The sequence below is a fragment of the Oncorhynchus nerka genome, linkage group LG4, assembly GCF_034236695.1.
Source record: "Oncorhynchus nerka isolate Pitt River linkage group LG4, Oner_Uvic_2.0, whole genome shotgun sequence".
NCBI lineage: Eukaryota > Metazoa > Chordata > Actinopteri > Salmoniformes > Salmonidae > Oncorhynchus > Oncorhynchus nerka.
Window position 1 is genome coordinate 15,378,578 of NC_088399.1, and position 26,763 is coordinate 15,405,340.

Below are 26,763 nucleotides of genomic sequence, written 5' to 3' on the forward strand. Positions count from 1 at the left end.
ATTGTGAGGAAAAACAAATGTGTACAATTTAAGGCCAAGTGGCAAACAATAAGGCATGCACTAGGGATGGGAGCCTGCGGGGACAGACGACGGAGTCATTGTTTTTCTGTCTGTGAAGTTGTTACTTGTATGTATACGTTTGTTTTTGGAATTTCAAAAAATGTATATATAATTATTAAAACATTTCAGAAAATTTGAGTGTACATATACCAGACTTGAAACTTGGATGATTTTTACAAACAATTGTTTAATGTTAATAACCAGCATTAAGTACATAACCAGTGCTATTTACAGCATTCAGAACCCAGACAGACACACAAGTACCTTCAAAATTCAAATGTCTGTATTTACCAGTGTTGAGGAGTAGTGAACTACACATAGTTCTAGTAATTTAACTACATTTTACAGTATTTACATATACTTATTCACAAAGTAGTTTGGATGTAGTGAACTACTTTTTCAAAGTAACTATAGTTTTATTATGGGTAACTTTAGTGTAGCTTACCTTCTTCCAGTGTGAAGTAATTGGTAGCTTGGTAAACTATATTTGAGTAGCTTCACCAACACTGGTATTTACACAATTAGTGTAAAAAAATTAAAAGGAAATCCCAGAAGGCAAGGCAGGTACAAAGTTCCAGTATCCCACTCAAACACTGGCTCTTCCAAATAACATGCACTGTATTTGCTACAATCTCAAACATACTGTTCTTAATTTAATTATACACAATTTAAACATAGCCATAATGATTCAATCTATTTTTAGTGATCCACTCCACTCCTCAAACTCTTTTGCTAACCTGTTTCCAGATCTGTTTGTGCCGTCTTGCCAACACCTATGGTCTTGTGCAGAAATCAATCTGGGACCAGGCTATTGTTTTGCCACAGGCTCATCCACAATGATGATTGCAATACAAAGAATACGATTCGATCTGTACAAGTAAACCTGCATCATTTTTTGGATGAACAATGAATGTGAATTTAAGTCTTAATATTGCAGTCAATAAATCTTTCAATCTGTCATATAAACAACACGCCATCAAACTGATGTTGTACACCAAACCGCAACTGTAATGATGGCAACCATGTACTAGCTAAAACACCTGAATCTGGTCTGAAGCGGTATTAATCAATCTTGTATCAGTTTGTGGTGGCCTGGCCGGGCTCTGAACCAGGTCTGAGGCGAGCGGTCAATGGTGGCATAGGCCTTGGACCATCTGAAGCGGTCTTAAGCTGTCTTGTATCAGACAGTCTGTGGTGGCCTAAGTCTGGAGCAGTGTTCAGCCAAGCCTAGTCTGACCCTGAACTAGGTCTATCTTGGTTTACCTCTCACAGCTTGGCCTTGGGGGTGCTCTCCAGCAACATCCTCATGTCCAGCAAGGCCTCCTCCAGCCTCTGGGCCATGTGGGTCGCATTGGTCTCATTGCAGCTGTTGAACGCCGACACGGCAAAGTTGATGTGTTCTGCCATGGGATTGTAGCACACGCCATAGCCGTCGGGTGCCACGGGTCCGAAGCACATCACACAGTCAGTCTTGGCTGGCACCTTTGGGGGAGGAGAAAGAAGGGAGGAGCAGGCAAGCTTACTCCTTACGGTATGAGCATTAGCTAGTAGCCTCAGTAGCTAGACCCCCTAAGTAGCCTCAGTAGCTAGACCCCCTAAGTAGCCTCAGTAGCTAGACCCCCTAAGTAGCCTCAATAGCTAGACACCCTAAGTAGATTCAGTAGCTAGAACCCCTGAGTAGATTCAGTAGCTAGAACCCCTAAGAAGCTTCAGTAGCTAGATCCTTATGTAGCTAACTTCTAATGACTAAGCTTGCTAGTGTAGGTATAAAAATGAGCTAACCAAGATGACACTTGGCTGACCCTAAGTGTCAGCTACTGACAACATTAGCTCAATAGCTAATTGTTAAGCTTGGCAACACCTGTCCCAATCGTGCAGGGCAGACAGACACGCAAGGAAAGAGTACTTCAGCACTACGGCACAGTGTTTTATCAACCAATTACGTCAGACTAGCAGTAATTCAACCAAAATGGTTTAATAAAACACTGTCACTGCATTGTCATATGGTTGTTCAGCCACCATATTGTGTTGCCAGATCGGAAAACAACAATGAGCGTCAATGAAAAGTCCCATAAGATAGCTATTTACCTGGCTAGTGGAAAGATTGTAGTGGTTGGCCACAGCGTACGAGGTGTCCATGAAGATCTCAGGCATGGAGGTCAGGTCTTCGATGGCCTGCAGCTTCAGCCCCAGAAGGTGTCGGTCTATGGCCTGGCCATGGATCGCCTGGACACAGCCAAACCATAGACATACATATTTATATCTAATATTCATGCATATTGATGATGTGTTTAGGCTATATCATTGATCCAAACACACTGGGCAAACACACTTGACTTGTGCACTTCAAACATTTCAATGTATTTTATTATAAGGGACTGATAGTGCTCAGTGAATGGTGATTTTTTTAGGTCGGCTTGGTTATTAAAAGATAATCACTTTTTTAAAATTTAGATTCGTAATATATATATACAGTGGGGCAAAAAAGTATTTAGTCAGCCACCAATTGTGCAAGTTCTCCCACTTAAAAAGATGAGAGAGGCCTGTAATTTTCATCATAGGTACACTTCAACTATGACAGACAAAATGAGAAAAAAAATCCAGAAAATCACATTGTAGGATTTTTAATGAATTTATTTGCTAATTATGGTGGAAAATAAGTATTTGGTCAATAACAAAAGTTTCTCAATACTTTGTTAAATACCCTTTGTTGGCAATGACAGAGGTCAAATGTTTTCTGTAAGTCTTCACAAGGTTTTCACACACTGTTGCTGGTATTTTGGCCCATTCCTCCATGCAGATCTCCTCTAGAGCAGTGATGTTTTGGGGCTGTTGCTGGGCAACACAGACTTTCAACTCCCTCCAACGATTTTCTATGGGGTTGAGATCTGGAGACTGGCTAGGCCACTCCAGCACCTTGAAATGCTTGATGGAAGGAGGTTTTCACTCAAAATCTCACGATACATGGCCCCATTCATTCTTTCCTTTACACGGATCAGTCGTCCTGGTCCCTTTGCAGAAAAACAGCCCCAAAGCATGATGTTTCCACCCCCATGCTTCACAGTAGGCATGGTGTTCTTTGGATGCAACTCAGCATTCTTTGTCCTCCAAACACGACGAGTTGAGTTTTTACCAAAAAGTTATATTTTGGTTTCATCTGACCATATGACATTCTTCTGGATCATCCAAATGCTCTCTAGCAATCTTCAGACGGGTCTGGACATGTACCTGCTTAAGCAGGGGGACACGTCTGGCACTGCAGGATTTGAGTCCCTGGCGGCGTAGTGTGTTACTGATGGTAGGCTTTGTTACTTTGGTCCCAGCTCTCTGCAGGTCATTCACTAGGTCCCCCCGTGTGGTTCTGGGATTTTTGCTCACCGTTCTTGTGATCATTTTGACCCCACGGGGTGAGATCTTGCGTGGAGCCCCAGGGGAGATTATCAGTGGTCTTGTATGTCTTCCATTTCCTAATAATTGCTCCCACAGTTTATTTCTTCAAACCAAGCTGCTTACCTATTGCAAATTCAGTCTTCCCAGCCTGGTGCAGGTCTACAATTTTGTTTCTGGTGTCATTTGACAGCTCTTTGGTCTTGGCCATAGTGGAGTTTGGAGTGTGACTGTCTGAGGTTGTGGACAGGTGTCTTTTATACTGATAACTAGTTCAAACAGGTGCCATTAATACAGGTAACGAGTGGAGGACAGAGGAGCCTCTTAAAGAAGAATTTACAGGTCTGTGAGAGCCAGAAATCTTGCTTGTTTGTAGGTGACCAAATACTTATTTTCCACCATATTTTGCAAATAAATTCATAAAAAATCCTACAATGTGATTTTCTGGATTTTGTTTTTCTCATTTTCTCTGTCATAGTTGAAGTGTACCTATGTTGAAAATTACAGGCCTCTCATCTTTTTAAGTGGGAGAACTTGCACAATTGGTGGCTGACAAAATAGTTTTTTTTACCCCACTGTGTGTGTGTGTGTATATATATATATATATATATATATATATATATATATATATATATATATATATTGAATGTACTATGCGGATTGAATGCTGGAACACAGAATAAAACAATTAATACAATTATGGTAGTGACTGTCCATTACTGCTAATCCCTTATTAACCATAATTTATTCACATTACTTTAATAGGATGTTTCAGTTGTGTATATTACATTGGTGTAATTTGATGACTATTATTTCATTCAGTCATCATCTCATCTCTACAGAGTTGCTGCCTATGCTGTCTGACAACATCACTATTTTAGTAATTCTTCAAAGTAAAAAAGGCATACTTTTATGACTTCTGAATACTAACTATCAATCACTTAGATCACGTATTTTCAGGAAGAGATACCTTGAAGTAGCTGCTTTCTATACCTCTCCATCACACATTCTCTGTGTCTGCTCCACACCACTGAGGTATAATAATCTCCACACAGACCGGATGAGTAGGCGGGCACGCAATGGATTATGGTCATTGTAGTTTATTACCATGTTTTCTGTGCTAAACTATGTGGAATATTGGCCTCCCTACTACATTGCCCAGTTCAGGCTTGATCTTATTTATCTCTACAGAAACTACAGCGCAATGTGCGCATTGAGCTCACAGAAAAAGAAACAAACTAAATTAAAATTATTAAACTGACGTTTGTCAATTAGATGTTTAAAAAAACTAAAACTACCTACAGTAACTAACTATCGGTTAATCGCTCAGCACTAGTGAGTGCAGTACTCTGTCACTGATGAAGCTTAAGTAAATAGGGTGCCATAGGGTTGGGGTCAATTCCATTACAATTCTCCTCAGTGCTTTTCAATTAGGAACATTTGGAATATGGTTTAATTTCTGAATTGACTTGTTGGATTCGAACTTCTAACTTGTAATATCTACTGAGTAGATGGAAATCTACTGAGTGAGAAAGTTTCCATTCTGTCAGAACATCTTATGGTTAAATCTCATGTATCCTATGGAGAGAAGGGCAACGGTCTGGTTTCACTCAACAGATAAGGTAGGACAGCCGTGGATTAGGCAGGAGTGAGGAATGTGGGCCGAGGCAGGGCCATGACTACACAGAGGAGAGGCACCACTGAAGTTCCTGCCTAGCAACAGTTTCAAGCAGACCACCATAGTCCCTATGCCCAAGAACACTAAGGTAACCTGCCTAAATGACTACCGACCCGTAGTACTCACGTCCGTAGCCATGAAGTGCTTTGAAAGTCTGGTAATGGCTCACATCAACACCATTATCCCAGAAACCCTAGACCCACTCCAATTTGCATACCACCCAAACAGATCCACAGATGATGCAATCTCTATTGCACTCCACACTGCTCTTTCCCACCTGGACAAAAGGAATACCTACGTGAGAATGCTATTCATTGACTAAAGCTCAGCGTTCAACACTATAGTACCCTCAATGTTCATCACTAAGCTAAGGATCCTAGGACTAAACACCTCCCTCGGCAACTGGTTCCGGGACTTCCTGACGTGCCGCCCCCAGGTGGTGAGAGTAGGTAGCAACACATCTGCCACGCTGATCCTCAACCATGGAGCTCCACAGGGGTGTGTGCTCAGTCCCCTCCTGTACTCCCTATTCACCCACAACTGCATGGCCAGGCAGGACTCCAACACAATCATTAAGTTTGCAGACGACACAGCAGTGGTAGGCCTGATCACCGACAATGACGAGACAGCCTATAGGGAGGAGGTCAGATACCTGGCTGGGTGGTGCCAGAATAACAACCTATCCCTCAACGTAACCAAGACTAAGGAGATGATTGTGGACTACAGGCGAAGGAGGACTGAGCACGCCCCCATTCTCAACGACAGGGCTGTAGTGGATCAGGTTGAGAGCTTCAAGTTCCTTGGTGTCCACATCAACAACAAACTAGAATGGTCCAAACACACCAAGACAGTTGTGAAGAGGGCACGACAAAGCCTATTCCCCCTCAGGAAACTAAAAAGGCTTGGCATGGGTCCTTAGATCCTCAAAAGGTTCTACAGCTGCAACATGGAGAGCATCCTGACGGGTTGCATCACTGCCTGGTACGGCAATTGCTCTGCCTCCGACCGCAAGGTACTACAGAGGGTAGTGCATACAGCCCAGTACATCACTGGGGCTAAGCTGCCTGCCATCCAGGACCTCTACACCAGGCGGTGTCAGAGGAAGGTCCTAAAACATGTCAAAGACCCCAGCCATAGACTGTTCTCTCTACTACCGCATGGCAAGCGGTACCGGAGTGGTTACCCGGACTATTTGTATTGTGTGCCCCCCCCTAACCCCTCTTTTATGCTGCTACTCTCTGTTTATCATATATGCATAGTCACTTTAACTATACATTCATGTAAATACTACCTCAATTAGCCTGACTAACCAGTGCTCCCACACATTGGCTAACCGGGCTATCTGCATTGTGTCCCGCCACCCACCAACCCCTCTTTTACACTACTGCTACTCTCTGTTTATCATATATGCAGTCACTTTAACCATATCTACATGTACATACTACCTCAATCAGCCCGACTAACTGGTGCCTGTATATCGCCTCGTTACTTTTTCACTGTTGGTTAGAGCCTGTAAATAAGCATTTCACTGTAAGGTCTACACCGGTTGTATTCGGCATTTCACTGTAAGGTCTACACCGGTTGTATTCGGCATTTCACTGTAAGGTCTACACCGGTTGTATTCGGCATTTCACTGTAAGGTCTACACCGGTTGTATTCAGCATTTCACTGTAAGGTCTACACCGGTTGTATTCAGCATTTCACTGTAAGGTCTACACCGGTTGTATTCAGCATTTCACTGTAAGGTCTACACCGGTTGTATTCAGCATTTCACTGTAAGGTCTACACCGGTTGTATTCAGCATTTCACTGTAAGGTCTACACCGGTTGTATTCAGCATTTCACTGTAAGGTCTACACCGGTTGTATTCAGCATTTCACTGTAAGGTCTACACCGGTTGTATTCAGCATTTCACTGTAAGGTCTACACCGGTTGTATTCAGCATTTCACTGTAAGGTCTACACCGGTTGTATTCAGCATTTCACTGTAAGGTCTACACCGGTTGTATTCGGCATTTCACTGTAAGGTCTACACCGGTTGTATTCAGCATTTCACTGTAAGGTCTACACCGGTTGTATTCAGCATTTCACTGTAAGGTCTACAACCTGTTGTATTCAGCATTTCACTGTAAGGTCTACACCGGTTGTATTCACCATTTCACTGTAAGGTCTACACCGGTTGTATTCAGCATTTCACTGTAAGGTCTACACCGGTTGTATTCGGCGCACGTGACAAATAAACTTTGATTTGATAGATATGCAAGGAGTTGACTCCACCCAGTAGAGGTTCTACATATGTACTTGTGTAAACATGTCATTGTCTTATGCAGCTGTGTGACCCAGTGGGTGAATAAACTTGGTTTGAGCTTTACTAGTCGTCCGTGAGTTTCTGTTTGTCAGACCGGAATCTAAAGGGAATTGACCCCAAGCCTGTTGTGCGGGTATCTATCCTTTCTATTAGACAGCACTCACTCACCATGTCAGTGTATGCCCGGTGGGCTTTCACAGCCTTCTCCAGTAGGGTCACTTTTTCTATCTTCTGTTTGGCTGGGTCGTCCATGGCCTTGACGAAATTAGCAGAGTCGATGGAGCAGGAGCGGATGGTGTCGGTGCGACCCAGCTTGAACATACGCAGAGACGCGCTCTCATAGGTGGCACAGCACCGCTGATACATCCTGAGAGAGAGAGAGAGAGAGAGATCCCAGTTATATTGCATTGATACAGTTTAAGGCTAGTAGGAGTTAGGTTAGGGAATATTTTGCTCTCTGGAGATCCCACTATTACAAAAGGAGGCTTACTGGATATCCTATCTAAAAACATTGCCATCTAGTGGTCTGAATATCGACATTCTTATTAACAATTCTCTATTTTATGAACAAGTCTTATAAATTGATGTATTCTTTCTATGTTCCCCCTGTTGATGATGCTTATTATGCATTAAGGTTGAACAAACAAATATATCACGTAACAAATATAAATGAAATAGGAAACAATTAAATATGTCAAATTTAATTAAACAATAATGTATGTTTTTTTGTTGTTGAATTTTACCCCCTTTTTCTCCACAATTTCGTGGTATCCAATTGTTAGTAGTTACTATCTTGTCTCATCGCTACAACTCCCGTACGGGCTCGGGAGAGACGAAGTAGAAAGTCATGCGTCCTCTGAAACACAACCCAACCAAGCCACACTGCTTCTTAACACAGTGCGCATCCAACCCGGAAGCCAGCCGCACCAATGTGTCGGAGGAAACACTGTGCACCAGGCAACCTTGGTTAGCGTGCACTGCGCCCGGCCCGCCACAGGAGACGCTGGTGCGTGATGAGACAAGGATATCCCTACCGGCCAAACCCTCCCTAACCTAGACAACGCTAGGCCAATTGTGCGTCGCCCCACGTACCTCCCGATCGCGGCCGGTTATGACAGAGCCTGGGCGCGAACACAGAGTCTCTGGTGGCACAGCTGGCGCTGCAGTGCAGTGCTCTAGACTACTGCGCCACCCGAGAGGCCAACAATAATTATGTTTGCATATAATAATAGGCTAATATATTTAATATGCCATAAACTATTGTTTAACAGTTTCACTCAATTCATTCTAATTAACTTAATAATTATGACACACCCCTCACTATTGTCATTGGTTGCACTGTTTGTCATCATAAGCTGGTTCAAGTATTCATGACATTACCCTGAAGAAGGCACAGTGATGCCGAAACGTTTGTGATTTACCCAATAAATTGGGAGTTTATATAGAGTGTGTGACTCTCTTTCTATAGTTTATTCGCCATTAGACAGCACCTCCACCCAAAACCATCTTTCTGGGTGTGCGCCAGCTCATGTTTTTTATTAAACAATGCAGGCATGACATAGGTGTTTGCAGTGTATCCTTGTTGAAGCCAGGATTCACTAAATGTGAAGCCTGGGGAAGTTAATGGTAGAAAGATAGTTAAATAGGGGTGGGAACCTGCTGTAAATCAAAGGTGCTTACTAGATTAGTGTCGCATGTGCAATAGTGTGTGAGGATGGCCGGGAAATCACTGATTAAATCACAAAATATGTTGATCAATGTCGATTGTGTGTGGAACACACTTTTTGCAAAACACAATTCAGCTTTTCCTACAGGGTTTCTCCCATCTGTGCACTGTTGTAAACTAGCATACTGAACAACTCTGCAAAGTGTGTCCTACCCAGTCTAAAAACAGTGATGATAACATAACACGTAGCACCAGCAGTGAGCACCAATGGCATGTGGGAGAGGGTTCTTCAAATGTAACATCCAATAAAAAATCTTGCCGCTGAAAGCCAGCGTTCCATTCAAACCGTTTTGACTAAGACACAATTCTCTAAAAGTCAAAGGGAGGCGTGACAACAATGTGACTTTGGAGGTGTGGCTACACGAGACTATTTGCAGTGTAACTGAAATAAGAACGGAAACATAATTAGCATAATGCGTATCCTCACCTGTAGTAGGCCAGCTGTAGTCCCATCTGGATGAAGGCATCGGGGCTCATCTTGTGGGTCTTGGGGACGTTCTTGCCAAAGTGGGAGAAAACAATGACTTTGACATCCAGGTCATGAACCATTCTGGGGGTAGATGTCACAACGCAGAATATTACAGGGTACGCCTATACAAATATATTCATTCATAATTGAATACATCCAAACTATGTTTCTGAAATATATCCATAGGCCTGTATAATATTTAACCAAGGTCTGAAAAAAAAGCCAGGGCCCCCTGTAGCCCTCCAGGACCAAGGCATGTATGTAGCAGAGGAGGCTGGTGGGTGGAGCTATAAAAGGATGGGCTCCTTGTAATGGCTAGAATGGTATTAATGGAACGGAGTCAAACGTGCGGTTTCCATATGTTTGATTACAGTGAGCCCATCCTCCTATATCTCTCCCCCACCAGCCTCCTCTGCTATGTAGCTAGCTCTCACACATAGAACTAGAACACATCTTTCTATGTACTGTATATACAGTTGAAGTTGGAAGTTTACATACACTGAGGTTGGAGTCATGAAAACTCATTTTTCAACCAGTCCACAAATTTCTTGTTAACAAACTACAGTTTTGGCAAGTCGGTTAGGACATCTACTTTGTGCATGACAAGTAATTTTCAAACAATTGTTTACAGACAGATTATTTCATTTATAATTCACTGCATCACAATTCCAGTGGGTCAGAAGTTAACATACACTAAGTTGACTGTTTCTTTAAACAGCTTGCAAAATTCCAGAACAAAATGTACCTCTTTGCTTGACATCAGGGAAAATCTAAAGAAATCAGCCAAGGCCTCAGGAAATAAAATTGTAGACCTCCACAAGTCTGGCTCATCCTTGGGAGCAATTTCCAAACACCTGAAGGTACCACGTTAAACTATACAAACAATAGTACGCAAGTATAAACACCATGGGACCACGCAGCCGTCATACCGCTCAGGAAAGAGACGAGTTCTGTCTCCTAGAGATGAACGTACTTTGGTGCAAAAAGTGCAAATCAATCCCAGAACAACAGCAAGGGACCTTGTGAAGATGCTGGAGGAAACAGGTAAAAAAGTATATATATCCACAGTAAAACGTGTCCTATATCGACATAACCTGAAAGGCCGCTCAGCAAGAAAGAAGCCACTGCTCCAAAACCACCATAAAAAAGCCAGACTACGGTTTGCAACTGCACATGGGGACAAAGATCATACTTTTTGGAGAAATGTCCTCTGGTCTGATGAAACAAAAATAGAACTGTTTGGCCATAATGACCATCGTTATGTTTGGATGAAAAAGGGGGAGGCTTGCAAGCCGAAGAACACCATCCAAACCGTGAAGCACAGGGGTGGCAGCATCATGTTGTGGGGATGCATTGCTGCAGGAGGATCTGGTGCACTTCACAAAAAAGATGGCATCATGAGGTAGGAAAATTATGTGGATATATTGAAGAAACATCTCAAGACATCAGTCAGGAAGTTAAAGTTTGGTCACAAATGGGTCTTCCAAATGGACAATGACCCCAAGCATACATCCTAAGTTGTGACAAAATCACTTAAGGACAACAAAGTCAGGGTATTGGAGTGGCCATCACAAAGCCCTGACCTCAATCCCATAGAAAATTTGTGGTCAGAACTGAAAAAGCGTGTGCGAGCAAGGAGGCCTACAAACCTGACTCAGTTACAGCAGCTCTGTCAGGAGGAATGGGCCAAAATTCACCCAACTTATTGTGGGAAGCTTGTGGAAGGCTATCCAAAACGTTTGACTCTAGTTAAACAATTTAAAGGCAATGCTACCAAATATTAATTGAGTGTATGTAAACTTCTGACCAACTGGGAATGTGATGAAAGAAATAAAAGCTGAAATAAATCACTCTCTACTATTATTCTGACATTTCACATTCTTAAAATAAAGTGGTGAACCTAACTGACCTAAGAGGGAATTTTTACTCTGATTAAATGTGAAAAATTGTGAAAAACAGAGTTTAAATGTATTTGGCTAAGGTGTATGTAAACTTCCGACTTCAACTGTATCTACACTCTCACGTGTTCATGTTCTGCTTGGCCTTCTCAATGTCCTTCTTGATCTCTGGTGTGATGTTAAAGCGTAGTTTCTGAGGCATCGGCAGGGGGACCATGGGGGTACGCACCATCTCAGACTTCTTCCTGGTAGATCACAAACATGACAGGAAACCCTCAGTTCATGGTACTTGTTAAGGGAATTAGACCTGCAGACACGATTGCGCAGATCAACATTTCCCACAAATCTTCCATTGACGTCAATAAATTATTTTACATGTCTGAAGTAGAGTTGGCCAAAGATTGACAGAAGCAGATCTCATTTGTTGCTGCTCTACACAAAGCCAGCACGACAGGGATGAGCGAGTGATTGAAGAGACTGTGTTTTGTAAATTAATGAGATGACCCAACAGTGGTGCACTTACGTGTACTCGACGACGTGGTCAATCAAGGACACGATAGGCGGGCCTTCAGCAGGGGCGTGCTCATACATCAGACCACATGACCCGTCCTCTCCAATGATAAACTGGAAACAAGGGACACGGGAAAGTGACGAACACTTGACAACACAGACTCAGGGACTTCATTCGAATAAGTTCAGTGTTTAAAAAAGAAAATGCAGTACCAGTCAAAAGTTTGGACACACCTACTCATTCCAGGGTTTTTCTTTATTTGTACTATTTTCTACTTTAAGAAGGGGAAGATACATACAGTGTGTTTGTGTATGTGTGTATTCTGTGTGAGTGAGTGTACGTGTGTGGCTGCTGTTCCAGCGACTGCCCCCTCCGTAGAGCATCGGTGTGTGTGTGTGTGTGTGTAGCGTCACCTGCAAAGTCTTGTCGAACCAGCGGTTGCCACTGTTCCAGCGACTGCCCCCACCGTGGAGCATCTGGACAGCGGCTCGGCTGTGATACAGCTCGTCTGAGACGCAGGGCATGGGAGCATCCAGACACACTGTGAAGATGCTCTTCTGGATGGCCCGCACAGAGTCTTTGTTCGTCTTATCTAAGTGGAGAAAAGGACGAACACCAATCTATTTGTTATTCACACTTACCCAATCCCACTTGTAAACACAGTTCTAATCTAATTTGACTCCAGTTCTAAACCACTGCTCACCTCTGGCCCAGTTCTTCCACATCAGCACAGTTGAAGTGAATAGATTCAAAGAGAGGAAACCACTATATTGAGACACAGCCCCTTTCCCTGTGATGGGTTCTGACTTCTAAACTTGAAAAAATTAAATATCCTTATTCTTGTCACTGAGGGAGAGAGGGGAATGTAGAATGTTTACATTCTGTCAGAACATGTTCATGCTAGACATCAGATATCCCATTGAAAGGGGAACGGGCCACAGTCTGGTACAAGTCAACAGGAAAGCCGTGAGTTGGGGAGGATTGAGGAATTTGGGACGAGGTTAGGTCAGATGAAGTGAGGAAGAACAGATATCACTAAAGTCCTGTCTAGCAACAGAGGTGTATTGGCTGTCCAGATGTGTAAGGAGGAGACTCAGCGTAGTAGAAAGGTTTAAATACCAGTGCTTGTGTAAATATGTCTTTGTCTGTTCAGCTGTCTGACCCATTGGGTGAATAAACTTGGTTTGAGCTTTCCTTAGTTGTCCATTAGTTTTTACTCACTTTGTCAGAACCTAACACCTGCCTTTGCACCACCTCATATACTTGTTTTCTCACCCTTGATGAGGTTGTTGTAGGCCTTGCCCCAGCTGTTGCGTTGGTTAGAGGTGAGGATGCCGATGGGCTCCTTGTTGGTCTGCAGGGACGAGCTCCAAACCTTCTCCAGTTGCATGTACAACTGGTCCACCGTCAGCGGGGTGCCATCACTGTTGTACACGTCCAGGACAAAGAACTGATGGAGGAGAGACAGGAGAGAGAGAGACAAAGTATGTTTTCACAATCAACTTGTAGACAGAAGAAAATGCTCAACCTGGGTCATGAGCCAAACGGTCTGAAACGGGGTGAGACTACTTGGCCTTGTGCAATAAAAAAAAGCTCAGTTTTCAGATGCATGTTTCCTGTAGCGTATAATAACGACTACCACCCTGATTTGGCAAGGTGTACAGTAGCTGTGATGTCTAAACAATCAACTGCATCGGAGTTAAGAGTGTGCAGATTAATTATTTTCTTTGTAATTACACATTGACAAAGTGTGAAATAAACACCTTTGGACTACACTAAGTTCCATAGGTCTTTCTTGGTTTACCTGGAAGTTGTGCACCACAGTGATGTGAGTGGGAGGCCTGGAGCGATGGGTATGGTTGACCACAGAGTCCCTCTTCAGGCCGGGGACACGACATGAGGACAGGACCTGATAATACTGGTTCATACACAACTGCTTCCCACCCAGGTACTCCACTGGTAACGTCTCACTGTGGACCGAGCAATGAGAGGTGGATGGTCAAACATACATTTACGGACTCATTGAAGTTCTTCAACTATTAAGAGACATTTTCTTGAACATTCAGTCATAAGGCTTACATGATGATCCCATAATTATGACAGCAGTAACGACAACTGATGTCAACTTGTGGCAATAAACTTAAGATGAACTATGCAGCTCCGCCATTTCCCGGTTGCTAAAATTTGAATAGTTCACCTAATTTCAGTTTATGTGACAAAACAAGCAAGTATGGTACAGAGAGTCATTGTACCATCTAAACCGCTGTGAAATATATTTTTGTTATTGTATTTTCAGCTGGTGTACAAAACCCAAAGTAAAAGATTTAAAAAAGGAAGCATAGAAATATTCGTTGAGTCATGGACTCTACAAGGGGTCAAAAGCGTTCCACGGGGATGCAGGCCCATGTTGACTCCAATGCTTCCCCCAGTTATGTCAAGTTGGCTGGATGTCCTTTGGGTGGTGGACCAGAATTTATACACACAGGAAACTATGTGAAAAACCCAGAAGCATTGCAGCTCGACACTAACTGGTGAGCCTGGCATCTACTACCATACCCCGTTCAGAAGCAGTTCAATCTTTTGTCTTGCTCATTCACCCCCTGAATGGCACGCATACACACAATCCATGTCTCCATTGTCTCAAGGCTTTAAAAAAAAAATCTTTAACTTGTCTCCTCCCCTTCATCTACACTGATTGAAGTGGATTTTACAAGTGACATCAATAAGGGATCATAGCTTTCACCTGGGCAGTGTATGTCATGGAAAGAGCAGGTGTTCATAATGTTTTGTATTGTCAGCGTATAGGCACTATCAATGCTAACTTTCAAACACTAACTTCTTAGCATTTGTGGCAGAACTTCAATGCAAGTTAATGGTATATATTTTTTTTATACCATTTTTGTAATCCATGTCCAAATCATATATAAGTAACTTAATTGAGCCACAAATGTTAAGTAAGCGTTTGAAACAGTGACCAGCTAAATAAAACCAAAGCTTAGATTGCGGTCATACCTTATATACCGTGCCTTCGGAAAGTATTCAAACCCTTTACTTTTTCAAAATGTTATGTTACAGGCTTATTCTAAAATAGATTTAAAAAAAGAAAATCCTCAGCAATTTACACACAATACTCCATAATGACAAAGCGAAAAAAGCTTTTTTGAAATTTTACCAAATGTGTTATAATAGAAAACAGAAATACCTTATTTACATAAGTATTCAGAACCTTTGCTATGAGACTCGAATTTGAGCTCAGGTGCATCCTGGTTCCATTGATCATCCTTGAGATGTTTCTACATCTTGACTGGAGTCCACCTGTGGTAAATTCAATTGATTGGACATTATTTGGAAGGGCACACACAACTGTCTAGAAAAAGTCCCACAGGTGACAGTGCATGTCACAACAAAAACCAAGCCATGAGGTCTAAAGAATTGTCCGTAGAGTTCAATGACAGGATTGTGTCGAGGCACAGATCTGGGAAAGGGTACCAAAACATTTCTGCAGCATTGAAGGTCCCGAAAAACACAATGCCCTCCATCATTCTTAAAATGGAAGAAGTTTGGAACCACCAAGACTCTTCCTAGAGCTGGCTGCCCAGCCAAACTGAGCAATCAGGGGAGAAGGGCCTTGGTCAGGGAGGTGACCAAGAACCCGATGGCCACTCTGACAGAGCTCTAGAGTTCTTCTGTGGAGATGGGAGATGGTACAACCATCTCTGCAGCACTCCACCAATCAGGCCTTTATGCTAGAGTGGCCAGACAGAAGCCACTCCCGCATGGAGTTTGACAAAATGCACAAAAGACTCTCAGGCCATGAGAAACAAGATTCTCTGGTCTGATGAAATCAAGATTTAACTTTTTGGCATGAATGTCAAGCGTCACATCTAGAGGAAACCTGGCACCATCCCTACGGTGAAGCATGGTGGTGGCAGCATCATGCTGTGGAGATGTTTTTCAGCGGCAGGGACTGGGAGACTAGTCAGGATCAAGGGAAAGATGAATGGAGCAAAGTACAGAGAGATCCTTGATTAAAACCTGCTCCAGAGCGCTCAGGACCTCAGACTGGGGCGAAGGTTCACCTTCCAACAGGACCACGACCCTAAGCATACAGCCAAGACAATGCAGGAGTGGCTTTGGGACAAGTTTCTGAATGTGCTTGAGAGGCCCAGCCAGAGCCCGGACTTAAACCCGATCGAACATCTCTGGAGACCTGAAAACAGCTGTGCAGCGACACTCCTCATCCAACCTAACAGAGCTTGAGAGGATCTGGAGAGAAGAATGTGAGAAAGTCCCCAAATACAGGTGTGCCAAGCTTGTAGTCTCATACCCAAGATGACACAATGCTGGAGTTGCTGACAAAAGGTGCTTTCAGGGCCTGAATACCTATGTAAATGTTATACTTATGTAAACATTTAAATACATTTTAGAATAAGGCTGTTACGTAACAAAATGCGGAAAATTCGAAGGTTCTGAATACTTTCCGAAGGCACTGTATATACAGTACCAGTCAAAAGTTTGGACACACCTACACATTCCAGGGATGTTTTTTTTTTTTTTTTACATTGTAGAATAACAGTGTGGACATCAAAACTATGAAATAACATATGGAATCATGTAGTAACCAAAAAAAAAGTGTTAAATCAAAATATATTTTATATTTGAGAGATTCTTCAAAGTAGCCACCCTTTGCCTTGATGACAGCTTTGCACTCTTGCACATTCTCTCAACCAGCTTCATGAGGTAGTCACCTGGAATACACTTCAATTAACAGGTGTGTCTTGTTAAAAAGTACATTTGTGTAATTTCTTTCCTTCTTAATGCGTTCGAGCCAATCACTTGTGTTGTGACAAGGTAGGGGTGGTATACAGAAAATAGCCCTATTTGGTAAAAGACCAAGTCCATATTAGAACAGCTCAATTAAGCAAAGAGAAATGACAGTCCATCATTACTTTAAGACATGAAGGTCAGTCAATCTGGAAAATGTCAAGAACTTTGAAAATTCCTTCAAGTGCAGTCGCAGAAACCATCAAGCGCAAACTAGCTCTCATGTACATTAGACCAGTGGAAATCTGTATTTTGATATGGTGAGTCAGAATTTTTATTTTTGGTTCCAACGCAGTGTCTTTGTGAGACGCAGAGTAGGTGAATGGATGATCTCTGCATGTGTGGTTCCCACCGTGAAGCATGGTTTGCGCTCAGTGGGACTATCACTTGTTTTTCAACAGGACAATGGCCCAACACACCTCCAGATTGTGTAAGGATTATTTGACAAAGAAGGAGAGTGATGGAGTGCTGGCCTCCACAATCAACCGACCTCAACCCAATTGAGATGGTTTGGGATGAGTTGGACCGCAGAGTGAAGGAAAAGCAGCCAATAAGTGCACAGTATAAGTTGGAACTCCTTCAAGATGGTTGGAAAAGCATTCCAGGTGAAGCTGGTTGAGAGAATGCCAAGAGTGTGCAAAGCTGTCATCAAGGCAAAGGGTCGCTACTTTGAAGAATCTCAAATAAAATATATTTTGATTTGTTTAACACTTTTTTGGTTACTACATGATTCCATATGTTATTTCATAGTTTGATGTCTTCACTATTATTCTACAATGTAGAAAATAGTAAAAATAAAGTTTTCCAAACTTTTGACTGGTACTGTATGTATGTATAAATGAAATAGTTCCTGGTTAGCCAGTTTGGCTAAATATAATCAGGGTTAGCAGGATTAGGGGCAGGAAATCAGATCCTGGTACAATCTGAGTCAATTTAACATGGCCCTTGTATTGGATTTTGCCCTCTGATTAAATTGTGTCGTTAAGACAAGGAGCACTGGCACTCACTTGTCAATCATTGTCTTGAAGTCCAAAACGCCAGCGATCAGCTTGGCAGCAAACCTGGGTGGAGAGATTTGAGCAGGATGATGTTATTAACAACTTCAAATCAAACTTTATTTGTCATATGCTCCGAATATAACATGTGTAGACTTTACCTTGAAATGCTTACTTACAAGCCCTTAACCAACAGTGCAGTTCAAAAAGAAAGTATTTACCAAGTAGGCTAAAATAAAAAGTAATAAGAAAAAGTAACACAATAAGAATAACGAGGCTATATACAGGGGGCACCGGTACCGAGTTAGTGTGCAGGGGTACAGGCTAGTTGAGGTAATCTGTAAATGTAGGTGGGGCGAAGTGACTATGCATAGGTAACAAATAAACATCGAGTAGCAGCAGTGTAGGGGGGGCAATGTAAATTGTCCAGTGGCGATTTTTATGAATTGTTCAGCAGTCTAATGGCTTGGGGTAGAAGCTGTTGAAGAGCCTTTTGGTCCTAGACTTGGCGCTCTGGTACCGCTTGCCATGTGGTAGCAGAGAAAATAGTCTATAATTTGGGTGACTGGAGTCTCTGACAATTTTATGGGCTTTCCTCTGACACCACCTATAATATAGGTCCTGGATGGTAGGAAGCTTGGCACCAGTGATGTACTGGGCCGTTCGCACTACCCTCTGTAGCGCCTTACAGTCAGATTTTTATTTTTTATTTTTTTAACCTTTATTTTACTAGGCAAGTCAGTTAAGAACAAATTCTTGTTTTCAATGACAGCCTAGGAACAGTGGGTTAACTGCCTGTTCAGGGGCAGAACGACAGATTTGTACCTTGTCAGCTCGGGGATTCGAACTTGCAACCTTTCGGTTACTAGTCCAACGCTCTAACCACTAGGCTACCCTGCCGCAGATGCGGTGCAGTTGATGCTTGGTCAATGCATTTGAGTGAATGGGTACAAAATATGCTTCTAAAAATGTTATGGATACTTAATTGCTTGTTATTTTAATTCTCAAACACTATTCTAGGACACTTGGGGCATAAGAAAGAAAAATGCGCAAAAATAGTTTGATGGATCTTTTGAACCGGACCTTATTGCTTTTATCTTAATAAAATAAGATAAAAGCTGAAGTAAGAAAGGTATAGAAAAGTTCAGGAAAACATCAGGGATGATCATCAAACAATCTTTGTGAATGATCGTTTGTGGAGAATCAATTCATTTCCCTCAGTTATTCTATGCAGATTCATCACTCACAGCTTTCATCATATGCACAACACAGAAGACGCGTACGTGTTCCTAAGAATCCTGCCTTTCAAGAAAGGTATTCGCTCCAACCATTGTAAATCTAGAGCCGAATTCGTAGTTTAAATGATTTAAAGATGCGCCAGAAAATACTTTTACTGCTCTGTTAGTCCCAGCCACAGATAAAGGTTACTCAGGTAACCACGGTTCTATGAACTGAGCGGCAAATTCAGATGAGTAAAACAAGGCATTCATTGGGGTTATTGCTGGGAGCCAACAATTAAATTGGCGAGAGATGCCTGGACTAAATCATAAAAAAATATTGCAAGTGTGATATTCTGAACAGTGCACAACATAATTGCAGTGAGATATAATAACAGAAAAAAAGTATAAACTAGTAGAAATTACATAAGAGTTAGGCTCGACAAAATTGATTCACTGTTTAACGGATTTTCCCCCCAGAGAAGTGAGGCGAGTGAAATAAAAATACATGAAGTGAATAAGGAAAAACAGTACGTTACCACATTGTCCTAGGCTCTTGTGCAGAGGCTCTAGGATTAATGTGAGCTTCAAGAGTTATATTATTCCATGTGAAAACTTACACTATTTGTGTTTTAAAAAATGCAGATGTTACAATGTTGTTATAACCATGAACAATTAAACACAATGGGAAGTATAACTTGTGACAGTTTCTTTATTCCTGAGAGAAAACAAAGTGCAATCCAATTTCATTATTTAATGTGATGTATAGAGTAAGAGAAGATCATTTAACATTTTTTTCTAATTCAAGAGTAAATGACAAATAATAGTAATCAAATTAAAATAAATGTATAATAATGAGTTATTATGTCCTGATCTCTGGTTAAATTACATTGTTGTTTTGTCTATTAATCGTTTCTAATAGATCTGAAAATGATGCAATAACCATGAATTTAACCGACTGTTTGTTTATAATGAGGGACGTCCCACATTTAACCTGGACACATAAATAGTAGGAATTTGCACTGGCTTCAGTCATTACGGTGTGAGCGTTTCACTGTCCAATCCAAGGCTTGAACATCTGAGGCTGTTTAGTCTCTTGTGCATCAACTTGGGAAAGCCTCAAGGGAGAGCGGACAGTGCATTATAAGCAAAGCCCTGCATATATTGCCCAAAAATAACAGGGGTGTGGATAAAAGTAAGGCAGGGCATCCGTTAAACAGTGATTCAACTTTGTCCGGCCTAATACATTTGATAAAACCCCCCAGGGGATTATTTGCGTGATCAATGAGGTGAAAACAACATGGTCTTAGCTCAGACAACAAGCCATTTCTCTGCCATGTCAATAGGCCATCTAAATCATTTATAGATGTAACCTATGTCAACAGGGGCCCATGTGCTGCAGTGCTTACTTCAGTGATCCGCTACTGCACTTTTATTTATATATATTTTCAGAGAGAGAGCGGGGGGGTGCAGTCTGAAGGGTAGTGTGTACAAAGGTCTTGTGAATCTCAACTGACCCCATAGTGAAATGTCACCCAATTGGCAATATTGTACTGGAAAGGTGAATGGTAGCTTGAGTTCACATTAGCAGGTGAATGACACAGGGCCCCAGTTTTGTGTCATGGTGACATGTCTGTTACATGAAAATACACACTGAGTGATATGTGAGTAGAAATGGTGTTGGAGAAAGTGTGAAGGTTGTAACACAGGAGTAATGACTAGCTATGACTGCTAACACTAATACACGACAGCAGTGCAAGAGAGGACTGTATTTACATGACAGTATGGGTGCGTTCGTTAATTCACTCTGGCTACCTACTCCGATTTCAGATCACTCTGGTCTGAGTGTGCCAGAGCGCAGAATAACTGATGAATTTACAGAAGCTCAACACCCGTTGAATATGCCCGGTGTCATTAAACGTTGGCAAAAAAAGCGTCTTTAAATTGTTGCCAGCAGCACAAATAATCACCAACGCTCTAGATAACAAGAAAATAGCCTAACCAGCTCTCTCATTTGTGTCTGGCAGTAGCTTGCAAGCCTGCCAACATTAGCCAGTTAGCTTGGGTGCTTGACTGCCGTTGTGAGGCCAGAACGCTCGGATCAACCCTACTCCTCAACCAGAGCATCCAGTGTGCGCTCTGAATGCTCTGAGAGCAAAACGCTCTGAATTTACAAACGGACAATCTGACAACGCTCTGAATTTACGAATACCCAGAGGGCACTCTGACACTCCAGAGTGAATTTACAAACGCACCCATAGTTACCTAAAGTATAGCTGCAGGTGTAGACCTTACAGTGAAATGTTTACTTACGAGCCCCTAACCGACAGTGCAGTTTCAAAAAATATGGATAATAATAAGAGATAAAAGTAACAAGTAATTAAAGAGGAGCAGTAAAAAATAACAATACATACAGTGGGGGCTGGTGCAGAGTCAATGTGAAAGGGGCACCGGTTAGTTGAGATAGTATGTACATGTAGGTAGAGTTAATTAAAGTGACTATGCATAGATGACAACAGAGAGTAGCAGTGGTGTGGAGAGGGTGGGGCAATGTGAATAGTCTGAGTAGCCATTTGACTAGATACAGTACATACAAGGATTTTGTAACAAAGGTGTTTCTAATGGTAAAGATGGTAGCGATGTAGCGGTAGTGGTGAGGAATTTGTACAAAGCTGAGTGTTATGTTTGTTCCTACTGGTGTCTATGTGGGGAGGACTTGGTTCATCTCACCTCATCTGTCCCTGGCGGTCGCTGAAATCCAGGCGGGGTAAGACCACCCCGGGACTAGAGTGGACCACTACGGGCATCCGGTAGTCCAGATAGGCTGTAGTCAGCCACCAGTCTGACAGCTGGGGAGAGACAAAGAGAGAGAGAAAAAGAATGGCCAAATGAAGAGATGCATTACAAAAAAATACAAAATAAGAGTGAACCATTCTCAACTTTGCCCTTGACACGTTATTGTAATCTGGTCTTGTCTAAAGAATGTTCTCGTTTAATAACAATGTATCTCTGTTCTGTTTTGTGGAATTAATCCATGGTACAGGTTTCTAAATCATAGATAAAAGTGGCATTTGATTTTATTTTAACAATAGCAGGTGGCTATAACCATAGGCCACTTGTACAACAACACCAAATTGCTAGCCTTGCCTTTGAGTAGGGCTGGGCGATATGGCCAAACTATCATATCACTGTATTTTAATACAGGGTTAGGGTTTGATTTCAGCCAACTCACCCAGTTCTCAGTCTTGCGGGCCCTTCTCTCCAGGCCCTTCTGCAGCCTCTCCCCAACCCCCCCAGCCTTCTGGAACTCTGCCAACAGCTCCTTGGTGTGGCTCAACTCCTCCTCATCCACGATGGGCTCCAGGGTGGCCAGGTAGCGCTCGCACGTCTGCTGGAGGGAGGGCACTGGGAGCTTGGGGAGGCCCTCCTGGTGGCTCAGGTAGCGCCCGGGGATGCGCGTGGGCGCCACAGGCCTAACCAGGCGGCCACAAGGTTTCACCTTGTACCATAGGTCCTTAGCCTGGGAAATAGAGAGTAAGGTAGGGGAAATACTGGTCAGAGCCTCAGAGCCTGAGGATCAATTATATTGTATTCTGTAGCTGTAATGTATTCTGTTAGTTATATTGTATTGGTTGTCATAGGCAATAGCCATTGGCTAATACACTTCCCAACAAACCAATGAAAACACTGGTCAGAGCCTGAGGATCAATATAAAAACAGTTGCAATGTAGTTAGTTAAATATTGTATTGAATTAGCCAAATAAAATTGCCATGCAGACATGAAAATTCTCTGTTATTGGTTCAGCCTGTACTACTTTGTATGACTTTTAGCTAGGTATTAAATGTCATATGTGACCTGTTACAGAAAGATGGGATTATGACTAGGGTTGCAAAGTTGGTATCCTGGGAAGAATTTTTCATCAAAAAACGTTAGCTTATAACAGTGAACCTTTTTTGTGGGATAAGGCAAGTCTAGGTCTTGTGGCATATTTTGGTAAACTATCCCCAATTCAATGGAATTGCAGCCCTCTGCATGCACAGTGCGTTCTACTATCACATGTACAGCTAATCCTCTAGATCTTGCACACTAATGAGATGCTATTGAGCTCACACTACTACTCTGTCTGAGCCAGGGACTATTCGCTTTCTGGTAAGTCGATTACAATACTGGGTGGGGTGAACATTCTTCATATGACATACAGTTGAAGTCGGAAGTTTACATACACTTTAGGTTGGAGTCATTAAAACTCGTTTTTCAACCAGTCCACAAATTTCTTGTTAACGAACTATAGTTTTGGCAAGTCGGTTAGGACATCTACTTTGTGCATGACACAAGTCATTTTCCCAAACATTTTTTACAGACTGTATCACAAATCCAGTGGTTTACATACAGTGGGGCAAAAAAGTATTTAGTCAGCCACCAATTGTGCAAGTTCTCCCACTTAAAAAGATGAGAGGCGCCTGTAATTTTCATCATAGGTACACTTCAACTATGACAGACAAAATTAGGGAAAAAAATCCAGAAAATCACATTGTAGGATTTTTAATGAATTTATTTGCAAATTATGGTGGAAAATAAGTATTTGGTCAATAACAAAAGTTTATGGCACATATTGCACTTTTACTTCTCCAATACAATTGATGCCAGCTAGACGCACCAGGTCTCCAGTGCGCCTTCACAGCCCAGTACATTCTGTAGAGCAGGTAGAGAGTTAAGTTCCTTAGTGTCCACATCACCAACAAACTATCATGGTCCAACCACACCAAAAGAGTTGTGAAGAGGGCACAACAACACCTATTCCACCTCAGGAGACTGAAAAGATATGGCATGGATCCCCAGATCCTCAAAAAGTTCTACAGCTGCACCATCAAGAGCATCCTGACCAGTTGCATCACCGCCTGGTATGGCAACTGCTCGGCATCTAACCGTAAGGCGCTACAGAGAGTTGTGTGTACTAGAGTTCGACCGATTATGATTTTTCAACGCAGATACCAATACCGATTATTGGAGGACCCCAAAAGGCCGATACCGATTAAATCGGCCATTTAAAAAAATGTATTTATAATAATGACAATCACAACAATATTGAAGGAACACTTATTTCAACTTAATATAATACATCAATAAAATCAATTTATCCTCAAATAATGAAACATGTTCAATTTGGTTTAAATAATGCAAAAACAAAGTGTTGGAGAAGTGTAACGGTTTTCTTGAGTCGAAGGAGAGGCGGACCAAAACGCAGCGTGGTTATTATTCATGGTTCTTTAATAAAGAAACTATACATGAATAGACTACCAAAACAAGAAATGTGAAAAACCAAAACAGCCCTATCTGGTGCAAACACAGAGACAGGAACAATCACCCACAAAACCCAACACCAAACAGGCTACCTAAATATGGTTCCCAATCAGAGAAAATGACTAACACCTGCCTCTGATTGAGAACCATATCAGGCCAAACATAGAAATAGACAAACTAGACATGTAACATAGAATGCCCACTCAGATCACACCCTGACCAAACAAAACATAGAAACATACAAAGCAAACTATGGTCAGGGTGTTACAAGAAGTAAAAGTGCAATATGTGCCATGTAAGAAAGCTAACGTTTAAGTTCCTTGCTCAGAACATGAGAACATATGAAAGCTGGTGGTTCCTTTTAACATGAGTCTACAATATTCCCAGGTAAGACGTTTTAGGTTGTAATTATTATAGGACTATTTCTCTCTATACCATTTGTATTTCATATACCTTTGACTATTGGATGCTCTTATAGGCACTTTAGTATTGCCAGTGTAACAGTATAGCTTCCTTCCCTCTCCTCGCCCTTAACTGGGCTCGAAAGAGGAACACATCAACAACAGCCACCCTCGAAGCAGCGTTACCCATGCAGAGCAAGGGGAACAACCACTCCAAGTCTCAGAGCGAGTGACGTTTGAAACGCTATTAGCGAGCACCCCGCTAACTAGCTAGCAATTTCACATCGGTTACACCAGCCTAATCTCGGGAGTTAATAGGCTTGAAGTCATAAATAGCGTAATGCTTGAAGCATTGCGAAGAGCTGCTGGCAAAATGCACGAAAGTGCTGTTTGAATGAATACTTATGAGCCTGCTGGTGCCCACCATCGCTCAGTGAGACTGCTCTATCAAATCATAGACTTAATTATAACATAATAACACACAGGAATACGAGCCTTAGGTCATTAATATGGTCGAATCCGGAAACTATCATCTCGAAAACAAGACGTTTATTATTTCAGTGAAATACGGAACCGTTCCGTATTTTATCGAACGGGTGGCATCCATAAGTCTAAATATTCCTGTTACATTACACAACCTTCAATGTTATGTCATAATTAGACGGCCCAAACGGTTGCATATACCCTGACTCTGCGTGCAATGAACGCAAGAGAAGTGACACAATTTCACCTGGTTAATATTGCCTGCTAACCTGGATTTCTTTTAGCTAAATACACATTGATTATATGCAATGCAGGACACGCTAGATAAACTAGCAATATCATCAACCATATGTAGTTAACTAGTGATTATGATTGATTGTTTTTTTACAAGATAAGTTTAATGCTAGCTAGCAACTTACCTTGGCTTACTGCATTCGTGTAACAGGCAGGCTCCTCGTGAGGCAGGTGGTTAGAGCGTTGGACTAATTAACTGTAAGGTTGCAAGATTGAATCCCCGAGCTGACAAAGTAAATATCTGTCGTTCTGCCGCTGAACAAGGCAGTTAACCCACCGTTCCTAGGCCGTCATTGAAAATAAGAATGTGTTCTTAACTGACTTGCCTAGTTAAATAAAAAAATTAAAACGGCCAAATCGGTTTCCAAAAATACCGATTTCCGATTATGAAAATGTGAAATCGTCCCTAATTAATCGGCCATTCCGATTAGTCGGTCGACCTACAGTGTGTACGGCCCAGTACATCACTGGGGCCAAGCTTCCTGCCATCCAGGACCTATATATAGTAGGTGGTGTCAGAGGAAGGCTCCAAAAATGGTCAAAGACTTCAGCCACCCAAGTCATAGACTGTTCTCTCTGCTACCACACGGCAAGCGGTACTGGAACACCAAGTCTAGGTCAAAAAGGCTCCTTAACAGCTTCTACCGCCAAGCCATAAGACTGCTGAACAATTAATCAAATGGCCACCCGGACTATTTACATAGACCCCCCTTCCTTCCACTTGTTTTGTACACTGCTGCTACTCGCTGTTTATTATCTGTGCAGTCACTTTACCCCGACCTACATGTACAAATGACCTCAACTCACTTGTACCCCTGTACATTGACTGGGTACCGGTAACCCCTGTATATAGCCTCATTGTTATTTTATTGTTACTTTAGTTTATTTAGTAAATATTTTCTTAACTCTATTTCTTGAACTGCATTGTTGGTTAAGGGCTTGTAAGTAAGCATTTCACAGTAAGGTCTACACCAGTTGTATTCAGCGCATGTGTCAAATAAAATTTGAAATGACAGTGAAAAGGAGAGTAGTATTTCCCGAAACTTGGTTCCCTGGACACCAAGGGGTGCATGTTTTGTTTGTCATAGCACTACACAGTTGATTTAAATAATAATCAAGCTTTGATTATTTGAATCAGCTATCTAGTGCTACGGCAAAAAACAAAACATGCACCCCTTGGGGTCCCAGGACCGAGTTTGGGAAATACTGCTG

The 26,763-nt window shown here is 42.1% G+C and overlaps 1 protein-coding gene across 1 annotated transcript in view; it reads right to left on the minus strand.

Annotated features, from left to right (window-relative positions):
• Nucleotides 1–227: 227 nt before the first annotated feature.
• Nucleotides 228–26,763, minus strand: part of crata (carnitine O-acetyltransferase a) — a 29,118-nt gene continuing 2,582 nt past the window's right edge. The window contains exons 2-13 of the mRNA XM_029647487.2: nt 22,304–22,591; nt 21,802–21,920; nt 17,867–17,920; nt 13,840–14,005; nt 13,311–13,485; nt 12,449–12,627; nt 12,048–12,148; nt 11,650–11,769; nt 9,585–9,707; nt 7,600–7,798; nt 2,149–2,286; nt 228–1,542 (exon numbers count right to left, since the gene is read on the minus strand). Coding sequence (XP_029503347.2) covers nt 1,327–1,542; nt 2,149–2,286; nt 7,600–7,798; nt 9,585–9,707; nt 11,650–11,769; nt 12,048–12,148; nt 12,449–12,627; nt 13,311–13,485; nt 13,840–14,005; nt 17,867–17,920; nt 21,802–21,920; nt 22,304–22,591 — 1,878 coding nt within the window. The 3' untranslated portion in view covers nt 228–1,326. The remainder of the gene's footprint in view (nt 1,543–2,148; nt 2,287–7,599; nt 7,799–9,584; nt 9,708–11,649; nt 11,770–12,047; nt 12,149–12,448; nt 12,628–13,310; nt 13,486–13,839; nt 14,006–17,866; nt 17,921–21,801; nt 21,921–22,303; nt 22,592–26,763) is intronic.